We start from the raw sequence: 18,504 nt of genomic DNA on the forward strand, positions 1-18,504 counted from the left end.
TATGCTGCCTTGACGCAGACGCTGTAGCTCTTCGTCTATTTGCTGATCATCTGCTAACTTGTCTATTTTTTTTTTATATATTGAGTCCTAAACGACTTATGTACATACGTAAATAAAAACAAACACCTTTTTGTCGTTTAAAGTTATTTTTAATTGGAAAAAATTGTTTCGACACTCGCGTGGTGTCATCATCAGTTGCTAGCTTTCAACTAAACCATTGTCACAGGTATAAACAAAATAAAGCTTTCAGTAAATTTTTCCAAAACATTAAAATATATACATTGCAAAAACAACGAAAAGAGAAAACAAAAGTTTAAGCACAGAATATACATATGGATATGTAACAACAAACGGAACAAACAAATTTACTTTACTGCTGAGAAGAGACTCGAATACATTGGGCCAATATCGCGATTTACAGATACATTTTTATTTATATGCATATGAAAATATTCTAGAATATTTAATCTACTTAAATTAGATTCAGTTTTAATTAGTTTGAAGTCTTCTTCGCTTATCGAGTGCTGCTCCGATAAGGCATGTTCAGCGATTCCACTTTTTGGTTCAATATCTTTTATGTATTTAAGGTGTTCATTTAACCTGGTACGCAAAGTGCGTGTCGATTGGCCTATATACTTAGCACCGCATTTTTTCCCGTCATCATTTTCGTATGAACAAGTTATTAATAAACCCCAGGTTTATCCAATTTGTCGCATTTGTCTTTAGTTGACTTTAATAAAGATTTGAGTTTTTTTTGTCGATTTTGGAGCCACTTTAATTTTTGCATGTTTGAACACCTTTTGCATACTGCTGAAAAAAGATGAGAAAATTAAAACAAACAAAGCCACCGAAGATGTCATCGTGTGAGGTCGGCCCTAATATTATTATAAATAAATCCAACGTTGCCTTAGACGAAAATGAAGTATATCTTTTGAATAAAGGCCTGAATTTCGCGTTACCGCACAAATGTTCGCCGTTGCAGGATATCATAGTCGATTCTGAGATGACCCTTGGAAAAATAAAATCTGAGGAAGCGGAAAATGTGCGGTTTAATTTAAAGAAAGTTATATCGTCAAAATCAAGTTTGAGCAAACAAAATAGCTCTTCCCGATTGCACAGTGCTGTAAAATCTCTAAACGAGAAAAATATTTATATAACACAAGCTGACAAAGGTAACTGCGCTGTTGTATTAAACGAAGAGGATTATGATAACGGTATGCGCGCTTTAATTGAGGAGGGAAATTACCGTAGAGTGAAGAACCCTCTTCCAAAGATGAAAAGGCAAGTGGCTGAATGCCGAAAAAAGTACGCTAACTTGTTTGGTCGCAGATGGAGCCAACAAATGCACAAATCATATGTGCGCGTACCTTGCTTGTATGGCTTGTACAAGGCTCACAAACCCGGTAATAAATTTCGACCAATTATAGCTGGATACATTTCGCCCGTAGCAAATATCGCATCATGGTTGAGTAATTATTTCATTAAAAGCTTCGATAATTTTTCAATTAAAAACTCCCTTGAATTAGTCGAAAAAATTCAAAATGTGAAATTGAGTTTTTTGCGTCGTTTGATATAATTTCTTATTTTTCAAATGTTCCGAAAAATGGTGCCTTGGATGCGTTACGTATTTGGCTGGATAAACAGAATATCAATCCTTTGGTCGCTAATGCTTTGTTCGATATGACGTTTACGTGTATTAATCTTTCATTCTTCCAATTTAGAAGCGAGTTTTATGAACAAATTGATGGTTTGCCGATGGGTTTAAGTATAAGCCAATGAAGATTGAAGAAAAATTAATTCATAGCTCATTATTTCCACGTTTTTATTGTCGATATGCTGAGGACTGTATTGTTATTATTGAGAAGAACAAAATCGACCAAACGTTGAATTAACGTTAAATAACGAGCTGCCCTTCTTGGACTTAAAGGTTAAACATAATGAGGACGGATTCATCGAATTCGATATATATCATAAGCCGACATCAACTGAGTGTTTCATCCCTAGTGATTCTAATCATCATCACTCGCATAAGCTAGCATCTTTCAATTCCATGGCACATCGACTTGTAAATGTTCCGCTCAGCTGTGATTCATATAATAAGGAAAAACAGAAAATAATGAAAATCGCAGCAACAAATGGGTATTGCTCTAACAGCATTAAGCAGCTAATACGAAAACACCAGAATAAAAAGGAGCGAAGGGGGAGTAGCTCTTTTTTCGATACGGTGGGTGTAGAAAATAAAATGAAATGGTGTAGCTTGACCTACGATCCGCAATTTTTCAGCAGTATGCAAAAGGTGTTCAAATATGCAAAAAATAAAGTGGCTCCAAAATCGACAAAAAATCGAATCTTTATTAAAGTCAACTAAAGACAAATGCGACAAATTTGATAAACCTGGGGTTTATTCAATAACTTGTTCATACGAAAATGATGACGGGAAAAACTGCGGTGCTAAGTATATAGGCCAATCGACACGCACTGTGCGTACCAGGTTAAATGAACACCGTAAATACATAAAAGATATTGAACCAAAAAGTGGAATCGCTGAACATGCCTTATCGGAGCAGCACTCGATAAGCGAAGAAGACTGCAAACTAATTAAGACTGAATCTAATTTAAGTATATTAAATATTTTAGAATCTTTTCATATACATATAAATAAAAATGTATCTGTAAATCGTGATATTGGCCCACTGTATTCGAGTCTCTTCTCAGCAGTAAGGTAAATTTGTTTGTTCCGTTTGTTGTTACATATCCATATGTATATTCTTTGCTTAAACTTTTGTTTTCTCTTTTCGTTGTTTTTGCAATGTATATATTTTAATGTTTTGGAAGAATTGACACCACGCGAGTGTCGAAACAAACCCCAGCCGGTTAGGGGATCAGAATATACCCGCGGTAGGTATGCCTGTCGTATGAGGCGACTAAAATACCAGATTCAAGGGGCTGTGTAGCGCAACCCTTCAGGTTGCCAGCGCAATATATAGCTTCTCCAAACCCAATTGTCAACCTCACCTATCCGCGGCGAATCCTGTTTCACTAACAGACGGGGCTCTGGCGACCCCAAGCTCCTCATGGAACTTGGGGGTAGGGAGGGAGGGAATGACCTGAAGACTTAATGTGGCCACATAAATCGTTCCCGAGATGGTCGGGCTAGCACCTTAATGGTGCTATGGTACCGGAGCGTACCGGATTTCTATCCGGCAAAGGACCATCACATCGATTACACTCCCCAAAGCCTTCGGGTAGCAACCTTATCGCTACAACAACAACAACAACAGTGTCGAAACAATTTTTTTGCAATTAAAAATAACTTTAAACGACAAAAAGGTGTTTGTTTTTATTTACGTATGCTAACTTGTCGTAGTCTATGCCTCTTGAGTTTAGCGTTGCGATTCTTGAGAATATGTCAGCTGCTACATTGTTTTTCCCTTCTACGCGTCGAATGTCGGTTGTTTTCTGAGATATGTAGTCCAACAGGCGAGCTTGCTTGCTCGATGTCTTCTCAGGGTTCTTATGAAATGCATAAATTAGTGGTTTGTGGTCGGTGTAAATGTGGCACGTTCGCTCTTCCAGCATGTACTTAAAATGGCGCACTGCTAGGAACTCGTTGTAAGCTCTCGATCGTATGTGCTGTAACGGATCTGTCTTTTATCGAACTTTTTCGAGAAATATCCGAGTGGCTCGAGAATCCTAGTTGTAACCTGATGCAAAACAGCACCAGCTGCCTTACCCGATGCGTCGACCCACAAGGACTATACTGCGTATTTTGATGGGTGTTCTAAGAGAGCAACATTTATAAGCTAGGGTTTGCACTCGAAGGCAGTTATAATTGAATCCGTCCATCTGAGCTTTGAATGGTAATTTTTTACATTCCCGGGGCATACGGCCAATAGAGGTAATTGCGTTTCAACAGCATGTGGGATAAACCGTCTATAAAAGTTTATTGCAGCAAAGAAACGCATAAGCTCGGCTACGGTTGTTGGTCTCTTAAACTGTTGAATTGCCTGAACGCGTTGCTGCAGTGGCTTAACGCCGTCAGAGGAGACAGTAAGCCCCAAGAATGTGATTTCTGCTTTACCAAACACAAATTTTGTAGCATTTATTTTTAGGTTGTGCTTCTCTAAGCGCTCAAAAAGCTAACGAAGGTGCGATAAATTTTCGGCAGAGGACGTTGAGGCTACGCAAATATCGTCCATATACGGAAAGGCAAAGTCGAGCCCACGTATGACTTCGTGAATTAGCCTCTGTAGGGTTTGTGCTGCATTCCGCAGCCCGAATGGCATGACCATTAATTCAAAGAGGCCAAATGGCGTGATGATCGCCATTTTGGCACATCTTCGGGGTTTAAGGGGACCTGCTGAAAGGCTTTTTGCAAGTCGACTTTAGAAAATACATACGTACAACTTAAATTGCTGTTAAAAAATGGTGTCGGGTATCTGTCAGGAATTGTTTTGCTGTTTAGAGCCCAAAAATCACCGCAAAAGTGCCATGTACCATCTGCTTTCCTCACCATATGGAGAGGACTAGCCCAACTGCTGCTTGAAGGCCAACAGATCCCTAAATTTATCAAATTATCGAATTCTGCTATTGCCGCTGCTAACTATCCGAACAGAGACATCTGGCTAGTGCGGATATTGGATGGCCATGAGTCTCTATATAATGAACTAGTGTTGATTTCGCAGGGCTTTCTAACTGAGCCAACCGCGTTAAGCTGCCGAATTCCTTGAGCAGGCTTGCGTATGCGCATTGTGCGTCGAATGTTTTTACGGTTAAAATGTTGTACGAGCTTCCCGGTTGTGATAAGAGATGTTAGATTGTCAACTAAGCGCTTTTGCCTTATGTCGATTAGTAGCCCAAGATGGCTTAAAAAATCGGCCCTTATTATTCCGCATGTTACGTCGGCAATTCCAGAGAAACTTGCGCCGTAGGTCTAAATTTATTTTAAGAAGATCATTACCGTAGACTTTTATTGGTGTGCCGTTAGCAGCGAAAAGTTTTACTGTTGAAGGTTTGAATTTACTAGTATGTATGCTCCGGGGAATAACTGAAACATCTGCTCCAGTGTCTAATAAAAATTGGTAATTTGAAAGGTTATCGTATAATTTGAGGCGATGTATGACTGCTTGTTTTACGTCGCGAGTGTGCGTTGCAGTCTCTGTTGCGTATAGTCATCGCGTCGTCTCGCGTTTGTTTGCACGGTTTGCTTCCTTGTGCATGTTGCGTTGGTAATCTCGTCTGATTCGACTGCGACTTCTCGGTCTACGATCTGACATAGGCTCAAATCGTTTTGTGAGTTGGGCTATTTCTTGTTTCAGTTCGTGCAATGCACGGGACTCGTTGTTTCGAGCAGCCGGAGGCGTAGATTTTGTTGAAGCGCCGATGGCGTTAATTTGTCGAAAATTGAGAGAGTCGACAATGGCGTCGGAAATTGTAACTCTATCTGCATTGTCCCTTGAAGCCGATAACTGCGGCTTGGGCGTGTGGTGGCAAACGTGATGACCACAAGTCTACGAGTACGGTTTCGCAACGTGCGCTCCCAGCTACGGGACGCATTTCGTTGAAATGTTGGCTAGGTCTTAAATCACCCAATGGCATATCAGAGAAAACACGTTATACTCGTCGTTGTTGGCTGTCCGCGAAGTGTGGTATGAGTTTAGATTTGATGTACTCATAGCGACTTAGCTGGGGTGCAGCATCAATTATGGACTTTAACTCTGTCAATTTGTTTGGCGATACCTGCGCCATAACTAAATCGTACTTTCTGTAATCGTTGGTAACTCCGGCAGCCGCAAACCATAATTCGAGGGATAAGAAATACGATTCAATGTTAGTTTCTGTCATACTTGGTGGAATAATACGCGGAACTATTGCTGCGTCCGCGTGAAACTCCGGCAGAGTATTTTGCATTGGTGTATTTGGTAAAACATTTGGTAACAATTTTTTTTCCAGAAATCAGTTCTAATAAAAATACAAACTATCCAGTAAGTTCTGCTTTGCGGACCATTTTGCGCCCCCATGTGAATATCGCCCGAGGCAAGATGCCCCCCTTTCCCCCCTCACTACGCCACTGTCACACTATAACCACTCTGTCTAAGGTTTGAAGCAAAAATATGTGGTTTTAAATGTCGGGTAGTATTGTAAAGATATTCAAGGCCCACTAGTACACACATTCATTTACCTAAGTTTTCTGAAATGCTTTTCATGTATTTTAAATTATATTTTTCATCTTTTTGAGAACATTTTTCAAGTAAAGAAGCACGTGTAACATTTTCTTAAATTAATTTAAAAGGTGCAATTCGTTTTCCTTAAAATTTATCTGACGTAAGTTGAAGTTCATGTAACTGAATGGATAAACATTGACATTTTATGATTAATGTTTTCTTTAATTCCATTTCACTCTTTCGAAATATATTTTATATTTTTTTGTTGCATATCACGAAGGCACTAAGGTAACATCACCTGGATGGCAGAGTCTTTGCCTTGCCAGAGCGACGCACTCAGTTCAAAACAGATTTTTGTATCGGATAGATTTAACTTTTGTACTTAGGCAATATCATAGACCACAGAGCCCGGTATAGTTTAAGTGATATACTCTCGTTGAGTATAATAAATTTGGCCTGACTTTGCCCTAAGCATTCAATCAAGTGTTGTCTGAACTGCATTGTTTCCCAGAATTAAATTCCACGCATCCTGTGCAATCCCTATCTCAGCCATTTCCATATAATGCGGGAGGTTATTCGGACCCCGGCATGCCGAAATGTCGGAACCGACCTAAACTTTTGAGGGCTGCTTAGCTCCGGCTTAGAACCAAAATCCATATATATACCCAGGATAATACGGCAGATTGGGATATAGCCCCTAGCACCCTAGAAAACTAATTACAAACAGAGGGTGCCAGATAAGTATCTGGAGACAACCGTTGTGGAACAGACTAACGTAATGACATTCATCCCACGAGCACGGTTCAGATAACTCTCGAAATTGCGGGTTTTATCAGGCTGTCCTCTCTTAATCCCCATTATTGGCTAAACGTAAGTATGGTACACCTTATACAGGGTGTGAATCTTCGTCACGTATGGTCGGTCTTGGGCTACAAAATAGCCCCTGATCCATGCGGAAAGGAAGGGTTACCAGGTATAACACAAGGGGCTCCACCTCAACATGGAGGGAAGGTGAAAGCACCTATGAGTCGAGATTTGAGATGACGCTGGTGATTTCAAGACATCCCCATCACAGACCCCCATTATCATTTAAATTGAGCAAGTTATTAATACTAGGTACAAACACACACCAAATTGGCAATTTATACCATTTAGGCAATTTATCACGAAATTTATCATATAATAAATTGTAATAACAATTTGCCAATTAAAAAAAATCGCGTAATAAATTGTTTCAAACTGCAAATGCAACCTTTTAAAGTGTGTTTATTGAGTAGATTTAAACGTCAGTTGCGCATGGCTTAACTATATAGTTGGCTTATCTCATCAGCTGATATTATTTTTTACATTTCACTGGAGTAGGGATTGTCAAAAGAGGATGGCAAACTCAAAATGATACCAAAATATTGAACACATTTTCTTACAACACACAAAAATTTCGAAGTTTTTATTTTGATTCCATTACATTCGCCTAATTCCAACACGCATATTTTGACATTCTGAACAAAGGTATGTTGTTGCTGTAGAGGGTGGAGCCGTGTTTAGAAGTCCACGAGAGTGGGGAAAGCATCTGACCGCCATTCACCTGGGAATGACCAGAGCGATTCTTTTGCATGCGGTTCAAGCAGCTCACTACTGCCGGTCGCTTGCGGCCAAGTATCCTCTGGGTAGCCGCTAAACATCCGTTTAGCGGTGAGCTAATGTGAGAAGGCGACAACCTGGCTAGGCCACTCTGACATAATCGGTTTAAAGGCTAGCCGGGGGAGATCTCATCGGCAGCGTCTGTACACCTCTAGGTGCGGCTGTAAGCGGGCGTCTGTCTTGGAGCAAGCGGCTCGCTATATAAACGTGCAAGTAATATTTTCGCCCCCGCTGAGCGGGTTGTGCGCTGGGCTTGGGACCCGCCACGTAAAACCATACTCCAATGAAATATAACAACAAGCCTCAGATAAATACACTCTCTATTGATGACGACCATGGCAAACGTTTGAAGGACAAGAATTGAGGGCATGCACCTGGAACGTCCAATCCCTGAATGGGATTGGTGCAGATGCCCGGCTGGTTGATGTCCTCGTCAAAGCAAAATCTGACATCACCGCCATCCAAGAAATGCGTTGGACGAAGCAAGGAAGAAAGAAGATCAAAAATTGTGACATCTATTGTAGTGGACATACGAATAAGCCCAGTTTCGGCGTCGGATTCGTGGGGGGAGAGAGACTTTGTCGCCAAGTTCTGGCGTTCACGCCTGTGGACGAGCGTCTCGCCGCTATCCGAATAAAAGCAAAATTTTTTAATATATCATTCATCTGCGCCCATGCGCCGACAGAGGAAAAAGACGATGAGGTGAAAGACACTTTTTATGAACAATTAGAGCGAACATATGAGCGGTGCCCCCGCCATGATATAAAAGTCGTGCTTGGCGACTTTAACGCCAGGGTGGGCAAAGACGGTGTTTTTGGCCCTACAGTCGGAAAGTTCAGCCTACACAATGAAACTACTCCTAACGGACTGAGGCTGATCGACTTTGCCGGTGCTCGAAACATGGTCATATCCAGCACGAGGTTCATGCATAAAAAGATACATCAAGCTACATGGCTGTCTCCTGATCGAAATACTCGCAATCAGATCGATCACGTTGTGATAGACGGACGGCATGCCTCCAGTGTTTTAGATGTGCGCACGATCCGGACCATTATCTCGTTGCAGCCAAAATACGCACCCGCATCAACGCTGCTAAAACCAAGGAACCAAAAACACAAGGAAAGCTAGACGTCGAAAGGCTTCAATCACAACAGACTGTCAATGATTTCGCAACTCGACTCTCACACCTGCTCTCTGAGAGCACAACTCATCCTGAAGGAATACAGTAGCAGTGGGAGCATATCTCCAAAGCACTTCGTACTGCCGCCGAGGAAAAATTGGTTACCGGCGGCCACGAAAAAACAACTGGTACGATGAAGAATGCCGAGTTGCAACCGAAAGAAAAGACGCTCCCTACAGGGCTACGTTAAAAGCGAACGCGACAAGAGGAGTGTGTGAACGCTATCGTGAGTTGAAAAGGGAAGCGAGACGCCTTTTCAGGAAGAAAAGAGCAGAAGCAGAAAGGCGTGAGTGCGAGGAGCTTGAGCTGCTAGCCACCAAGAATAACGCCCGAAAATTCTACCAAAAAATACGGCGACAGACGGAAGGTTTTAAGACCGGGGCAAACTCCTGTAGGAATAAAAATGGCGACTTTGTAACTGATGTCCAGAGAGTGCTTAGATTATGGAGGGAATACTTCTCTGCTCTCCTAAATGGAGGCAATTCACCGCGCAGAGATGAAGAACCCGATCCCGCAATCGATGATGATGGAATATATGTCCCCCGCCCGATTATGACGAAGTTAGAATAGCAATAGCCAGATTGAAAAACAACAAGGCCGTGGGCGCTGATGGATTGCCTGCGGAGCTATTCACGTACGGCGGCGATGAGTTGGTAAGGCGCATGCAGCAGCTTCTTAGCAAAATATGGGCGGACGAGTGCATGCCCGACGGTTGGAATCTAAGTGTTCTTTGCCCAGTCCACAAGAAGGGGATACTGCAAAATGCACCAACTATCGTGGAATCAGCCTTCTTAATATCGCATATAAGGTCCTTTAAAGTGTATTGTGCGAAACCGGCTGACTGGACCTTATCAGTGCGGCTTCAGACCTGGTAAATCTACCATCGACCAGATTTTCACAATGCGCCAAATCTTGGAAAAAATCCGTGAAAAGAGAATCGACACACATCACCTCTTCGACGAATTTAAAGTCGCCTTCGACAGCACGAAAAGGAGATGCCTTTATGCCGCTATGTCTGAATTTGGTTTCACCGCAAAACTTATACGGCTGTGCAAAATGACGTTGAGCAGCACCATCAGCTCAGTCAGAATTGGGAAGGACCTCCCCGAACCGTTCGAAACTAAACGAGGTTTCGACAGGGTGACCCCCTATCGTGCGATTTCTTTAATTTGATGCTGGAGAAAATTATACTAGCTGCAGAACTTAACCGCACTGGAACAATCTACTATAAAAGCGTGCAATTACTGGCATATGCTGATGACATTGATATCATCGGCCTAAACACCCGCGCTGTTAGTTCTGCTTACTCCAAACTGGAAAAAGAAGCGGTAAAGATTGGTTTGATGTTGAATGAGGACAAAACGAAGTACCTGCTGTCATCCAGCAAAGAGTCAGCGCATTCGCGCCTTGGCAACCACGCTACTGTTGGCAGCCATAATTTCGAAATAGTAAAAGACTTCGTTTATTTGGGAACCAGCATCAACACTAGCAACAACATCAGCACTGAAATCCAGCGAAGAATCAATCTTGCCAATAAATGCTACTTTGGACTAGGTAGGCAATTGAAAAGTAAAGTCCTCTCTCGGCGAACGAAAATCATACTCTACAAGTCACTTATCGTACCCGTCCTGCTATATGGGCAGAAGCATGTACCATGACAACAGCAGATGAAGCGGCTTTGGGAGTGTTTGAGAGAAAAGTTCTTCGAAAGATTTATGGACCTCTACGCGTTGGCGAGTACCGAAGAAGATTTAATGATGAGCTGTACGAGCTATACGCAGACATCAACATAGTCCAGCGAATTAAAACGCAGTGGCTGCGCTGGCTAGGCCATGTTATGCGAATGAATGATGATGCTCCGGCCAAGAAAGTGTTTCTATCGGAACCCGCCTATGGAAGCAGAGGTAGAGGGCGGCCCCCACTCCGTTGGAAGGACCAGGTGGAAACCATTGGCGCCGATTGGCGGAGCGAAGGAGCGACTGGCGCGCCTTGTTGGACGGCCATAACCGTTTAGACGGTTAAGCGCCAATTAAGTAAGAAAGTAAGCTAAATTGAGCTGTATGAACACCACTCAATTTAAATTGAAATTGCCTCAATTTATTTTTTTGTTTGAACATAGTATAATTGATTACTAATCCTACTCGAAGAGCATCAAATGTGGTGTGCCATAATGAGGAACCCTTTTTATACTCAGTTGAGCAGAGCTCACAGAGTATATTAACGTTGATTGGATAACGGTTGGTTGTACAGGTATAAAGGAATCGAGATAGATATAGACTTCCATATATCAAAATCATCAGTATCGAAAAAAAATTTGATTGAGCCATGTCCGTCCGTCCGTCCGTCCGTCAGTTAACACGATAACTTGAGTAACTTTTGAGGTATATGATGAAATTTGGCACGTAGGTTCCTGGGCACTCATCTCAGACTACCACCACTCCCTTATAAAACGCTCATTAATACCTTTAATTTGATACCCATATCGTACCAACACATTATCCCCCCTGGTCCACCTTTATGGCGATATCTCGAAAAGGCGTCCACCCATAGAACTAAGGCCCACTCCCTTTTAAAATACTCATTAACACCTTTCGTTTGATACCCATATTGTACAAACGCATTCTATAGTCACCCCTGGTCCACCTTTATGGCGATATCTCGAAAAGGCGACCACCCATAGAACTAAGGCCCACTCCCTTTTAAAATACTCATTAACACCTTTCGTTTGATATCCATATTGTACAAACGCATTCTAGAGTCACCCCTGGTCCACCTTTATGGCGATATCTCGAAAACGCGTCCACCTATAGAACTACGGTCCACTCCATTTTAAAATACTCATTAACACCTTTCATTTGATACATATATCGCACAAACAAATTCTAGAGTCACCCGTGGTCCACCTTTATGGCGATATCTCGAAAAGGCGTCCACCCATAGAACTAAGGCCCACTCCCTTTTAAAATACTCATTAACACCTTTCGTTTGATACCCATATTGTACAAACGCATTCTAGATTCACTCCTGGTCCACCTTTATGTGGATATCTCGAAAAGGCGTCCACCTATAGAACTAAGGCCCACGCTCTTTTAAAATACTCATTAACACTTTTCATTTGATACCCACATTGTACAAACAAATTCAAGAGTCAGCCATGGTCCACCTTTATGGCGATATCTCGAAAAGGCGTCACCTATAGAACTAAGGCCCACGCTCTTTTAAAATACTCATTAACACCTTTCATTTCATACCCATATCGTACAAATTCTTGAGTCACCCCTGGTCCACCTTTATGGCGATATCCCTAAATGGCTTCCACCTATAGAACTATGGCCCACTCCCTCTTTCAATACTATTTAATACCTTCTATTTGATACACATGTCATACAAACACATTCCAGGGTTACCCTAGGTTCATTTTCCTACATGGTGATTTTCCCTTATTTTGTCTCCATAGCTCTCAACTCAGTATGTAATGTTCGGTTACACCCGAGCTTAGTCTTCCTTACTTGTTGAGTTATGATTTTACACATAAAACTCAACTTAGTCTAGTTGTAAATCATAATAGAGGTATTAATTTAACTTGTTTCTGGTAGCTTAATTGTAAGAGAAATACATATAACAGGAAATAAATATAATAATATATAAAAGGAAATACAATATAATAATGTTTCGTATACTATTAAAAATATCGAAGTTGAACTTAAATAAGTAATGAACAAGGGATAATAAAAACTGGTATACTCTAATATAATGGCAACAATAAAAATAACACGATCTATGGTTTGTATCGAATATTAAAATATAAAATATTAAAATTTATTTGTATAAGAACTTGTAAACCCTTTATAGCCAAAATATATTTTAGGCATTGGTTGGATTACCGAGCCCACGTAGGGTTCTGGACGCCATTTTGATGCACTTTCTCCTGTAATCAATTAATTACACAGTTCTACAAATGCCCTAAAGTGTACAGGAAATAATTTTTTCTCATAGTCCATAGCACACGACTGTATTTATAGTTTTCTCAAATAGGTCGTTTTTTTATACCCAGCGTGCTTTGCAAACAGAGTATATTAACTTCGATTGGATAACGGTTGGTTGTACAGGTATAAAGGAATCAAGATTGATATTGACTTCCATATATCAAAATCATCAGTATCGAAAAAAAATTTGATTGAGCCATGCCCGTCCGTCCGTCCGTCCGTCTGTCCGTTAACACGATGACTTGAGTAAATTTTGAGGTATCTTGATGAAATTTGGTATGTAGGTTCCTGGGCACTCATCTCAGATCGCTATGTAAAATAAACGATATCGGATTATAACCACGCCCACTTTTCCGATATAGAAAATTTCGAAAAACCGAAAATATGCGATAATTCATTACCAAGGACGGATAGAGCGATGAAACTTGGTATTGGGTTGACCTTATGACGCAGAATGGAAAATTAGTAAAATTTTGGACAATGGGCGTGGCACCGCCCACTTTTAAAAGAAGGTAATTTAAAAGTTTAGCAAGCTGTAATTTGGCAGCCGTTGAAGATATCATGATGAAATTTGGCAGGAACATTACTCCTTTTACTACTGTATGTGTGCTAAATTAAAATTAGCAAAATCGGATGACGGACACACCCACTTTAAAAAAAAAATTTTTAAAAGCCAAATTGTAACAAAAAATTTAATATCTTTAGAGTATATAAGTAAATTATGTCAACATTCAACTCCAGTAATGATATGGTGCAGCAAAATACAAATATGTGACGTGGCGACGACCTTTTTCATTTAATTTGTCTAGAATAATTTTAATGTCATAAGTCGAACAAAAATTTACCAATCCTTGTGGAATTTAGTAAGGGCATAGCTTCTATGACCATAACTGTTTTCTGTGAAAATAGGCGAAATCGGTTGAAGCCACGCCCAGTTTTTATACACAGTCGTCCGTCTGTCCTTCCGTTAACATGATAACTAAATAATGCCACCTTTCATTTGATACCCATATCGTACAAACGCACTCTAGAGTCACCCCTGGCCCACCTTTATGGCGATATATTGAAAAGGCGTCCACCTATAGAACTAAGGATCACTTCATTTTAAAATACTCACTAACACCTTTCATTTGATACCCGTATCGTACAAGCACATTCTCGAGTCACCCCTGGTCCACCTTTATGGCGATATCCCGAAATAGCGTCCACCTATAGAACTATGGCCCACTCCCTTTTAAAATACTCGTTAATACCTCCCATTTGATACCCATGTCATACAAACACATTCCAGGGTTACCCTAGGTTCATTTTCCTACATGGTGATTTTCCCTTATTTTGCCTCCAAAGCTCTCAGCTGAGTATGTAATGTTCGGTTACACCCGAACTTAGCCTTCCTTACTTGTTTATAATTGAAATATCTGCTCTTGTATCCATCAGGAGGGTTGGAATGAATTATTCAGAGTTGTTCTGGAAGATATTTAGTTATTGAGGTGTAAATTGAAAACATATAATTTTTTTATATATTGAGGTGGAGTTTGCTGGTTTTCCTGTTGGGTAACATTTCTGACATTTCTGGTATTATTACGGTTATAACCTCGCAATCCGAAATTTCGACCAGATCTTTGGTTATTTGATATGTTATTGTTATACTCAGCGTGCTTTGCACATAGAGTATATTAACTTTGATAGGATAACGGTTGGTTGTACAGGTATAAAAGAATCGAGATAGATATAGACTTCCATATATTCAACTCAGCAGTATCGAAAAAAAAATTTGATTGAGCCATGTTCGTCCGTCCGTCCGTCCTTCTCTTCGTTAACACGATAACTTGAGTAAATATTGAGATATCTTCACCAAATATGGTACACGAGCTTATCTGGAGCCAGAATAGATTGGTATTGCGAAATCGGATGATAATCACGCCCACTTTTTATATATCTAAAATGTTAAACACAATGGAAAACACAGAAAACATAATTATTTAGTAAATAATGCACCTAGAATGTTGAAATTTGACGTGTGGACTGATATTGAGACTCTTAATAATAATTTGAAAATTTTTTTTTTACAAATATTATTAATCATAAATAAAAACCGTTAAACCTATTGTAACAAAATTCGACAGAGAGGTTACCTTTACTATAAGGAATGCTTTGAAGAAAAATTAACGAAATCGGTTAAGGACCACGCCCACTTTTATATAAAAGATTTTTAAAATGGTCGTGGACGAATAAAATGAGCTATATCTTTGCAAAAAAGAGCTTTATATCAATGGTATTTCATTTCCCAAGGGGATTTATAACAATAAATAGTAAAAACTTCAAATTAAAAAATGGGCGTGGCACAGCCCCTTTTGTGACTAAGCAGCTTTCTATGTTTCGGGTGCCATAACTCGAAGAAAAATTTACATATCGTAACAAAGTTGGGTACACATATTTCCCTTAAAGCAGGAAATATTTCTGAAAAAAATGGACGAGATCGGTTAAAGGCCACGCACACTTTTATATAAAAGATTTTTAAAAGGGTCGGAGACGAAAATAATAAGCTATATCTTAGCAAAAAAGAGCTTTGTATCAATAGAATTTTACTTTCTAGATTGAATTATAACATTAAATTGGAAAACACTAAAATTTTTGAAAATGGGTCTGGCACTGCCCCTTTTATGACTAAGAAATTTCCTATGTTTCGGGAGCCATAACTCGAACAAAAATTAACATACCGTAATGTAATTGTATACACATATTTTCCTTATAGTGGAAAATATTTCTAGTAAAAATGAACGGGATCGGTTAAAGACCACTGCAACTTAGATATAAAACAAGTTTAAAAGGGCCGAACACTAGAATAATAAGCTATAACTTACCAAAAAATAGTTTTGAATCAATGATATTTCACTTATCAAGTTTGACTGTAAGAGGAAATGGGGAGAAATTTTTCTGTTATGTTGAAAAGTAGTTTATCTGAAATGAAATGTATAATTGAAGCTCGCGCTGAGTATATAATTTTCGGTTACACCCAACTTAGACACCTTTACTTGTTAGTTATAACTACAACCCATGTATACTTCAACAAGAAGGTGCTATAACTTTTTTATCTAATACATAAAATTCTTGTGTCACGGTGTTAGAGGCATAACTTCTCCGAAACGGCTAAACCGATTCTCATGAAAATGAGCATATTGGGTAGGTGTGAGAATCGGCCAACGTTTACCTTTTTTCACTAGGTGGCTATGGTCTTGAGATCAAAACGTGGACCTGGGTAATCCTTGGATGTTTTTGTACAATATGGGTATCAAATAGAAACTGTGTATGAGTACTTTGATACGGGATATATTCGTACCCCTGTGTGACTAGGGTCTCGAGATATAGGCCAAAACGTGGACGCCGGTACCTCTAGGATGTGTTTATACAATATGGATAAAAAATGGAAGCTGTTGATGAGTGCTTTAGTAGAGGGTAATTTTCATACCCCTAGATGACTAGGGTCTCGAGATTTAGGCGAAAATGTGGACCTGGGTACCCCAAGAATGTGTTTATACAATATGTATAACAAATGAAAGCTGTTGATGAGTGCTTTAGTAGAAGGTAATTTTCATACCCCTGGGTAACTAAGGTCCCGAGATATAGGCCAAAACGTGGGCCCGCGTACCCCTAGAACGTGTTTATACAATATTGATATCAACTGAAAGCTGTTGATGAATGCTTTAGTACAGGGTAGTTTTCATACCTATTGTTCACTAGGGTCTTGAAATATAGGCCAAAACGTGGATCGGGGTATTAATACCATGTGTTTTTACATTATGGGTATCAAATTGAAGCTGCTGATGTGTGCTTTAGTACAGAGTATTTTTTATATCGCTGGATGACTACGATCTCGAAATATAAACCAAAACGTGGACCTGGGTAACTCTTGGATGTGTTTGTAAAATATGGGTTTCAAATGGAAGCTGTTGGTGTTAGCATAAGGGCCGTTTTCTCATCTAGCCTTTAATCTTAGCGCTCACTTTATCCTGCCTATAAGTTAATTTTCGTTTGCTCAACTTCTTTTTAAATTACCGGGCGGAAAAATTTACCGGCAGCTCATCTGCTCTTTAAAATGATTTTTTTGGTTTAAACGTAAATAAAAAAAATATAATAAAAAACAGGTGCCAGTGAGATCCGAGCCGCCGCACTTAGGGTTTTTCATAGAAGCAAAAAGTAGAGGCGATTTATCAGGTTCAGCTGCAACAATATATTCTTTACTTAGGTTTACATTAAGGCATATCATGACGAGCTTAAAAGTATGCAGCAAAATAAAATTAAAGAAAAAAACTTTTTAAAAATAAGCTTTTATTATTGGTTAATAAAATTAACTAAAAAGTAAAAAATAAATTGACTGTAATGAAATATAACACTTTATAAGTTCATTGTAACCTTTAACGATAATTAGGCTTTTTCGTCTGCGACAAAAAAATTCTATATTGTACGTAATTATATATTTTTAACATTAAAACTTTACACCTAAATTATTAAATCTTACAATTTATATCACAGTCCAATTTTTCTAATAAAAAGCGTGTTAAATTTTTTTGGTATAATTAAAAACATTTAGGATCTCCCTTTCTTGCTATCACAATGTAACACGCTTTTATTAGAACAATTAGGACTGTGATATAAACTGTAAGATTTAATAATTTAGGTGTAAAGTTTTAATGTTAAAAATATATAATTATGTACAATATAGATTTTTTTTTGTCGCAGACGAAAAAGCCTAATTATCGTAAAAGGTTACAATGAACTTATAAAGTGTTATATTTCTTTACAGTAAATTAATTTTTTACTTTTTAGTTAATTTTATTAACCAATAATAAAAGCTTATTTTTAAAAAAGTTTTTTTTTTCTTTAATTTTATTTTTTACTTTTTAGTTCGTTTATGCACTACACCTTTTCCAGTTTATAATGAGAATATATAACTTTGTATTGAGAAATATAAGTTTATACAAAGACGTATCGAAGAATAAAGATGTTGCAGAGACGAAAAATAGTGTGAAGCAAGCTTCACAAAACCTCTAGTAGGTCACATTCACCACTTACCACAGCAGAATTTGTTAAACTACCACTGTCTGTATTTGTTATTTAATAATTATTTGTACACTTTTTATTCAGCTAATCCGTTCAGAATTTAAATTTTTACACTCTAAAACTACAATCAGTGTATTTTGTGTGCTTTCCACTGAAGTTCGCGCATGCAACATCTTTATTCTTCGATCAGTCTTTGTTTATATTAGCTGTGTTTTTTTTCATCTAGATAAGTTTACGCTTAAACTTTATATGAACTGCTAAGCGACAAACTTTAAATACACCTCTGAAATTGCTACGTATAAAATTAGTACTACTAAATTTCTATACGCATTATACTCAGATGTAACTGAAATTGTCTACGTTTTACCCTCTGCACTAATTCTCTGTATTTTATGCGCGTCCACTCTTTATAAGCAGAAATACAACAGAGGGTTGTGTCTCCGCTTTTCTCTACACCCTGCTGCTGTAGCTA

The 18,504-nt window shown here is 39.0% G+C and overlaps 1 protein-coding gene across 10 annotated transcripts in view; it reads left to right on the plus strand.

The window, feature by feature from the left end:
• bt (projectin protein bent) overlaps positions 1-18,504 on the plus strand; it is a 3,328,983-nt gene that overhangs the window by 1,627,528 nt on the left and 1,682,951 nt on the right. Inside the window, exon 1 of one of the 10 annotated variants that reach the window (XM_067757821.1) lies at positions 12,724-12,768. The exons of the other annotated variants lie outside the window; for them this stretch is intronic. Coding sequence (XP_067613922.1) covers positions 12,739-12,768 — 30 coding nt within the window. The 5' untranslated portion in view covers positions 12,724-12,738. Of the gene's footprint in view, positions 1-12,723; positions 12,769-18,504 lie in introns of those variants that run through there. 10 annotated transcript variants of the gene reach the window in all.

Source organism: Eurosta solidaginis, chromosome X (genome assembly GCF_040869045.1).
Source record: "Eurosta solidaginis isolate ZX-2024a chromosome X, ASM4086904v1, whole genome shotgun sequence".
Lineage (NCBI taxonomy): Eukaryota > Metazoa > Arthropoda > Insecta > Diptera > Tephritidae > Eurosta > Eurosta solidaginis.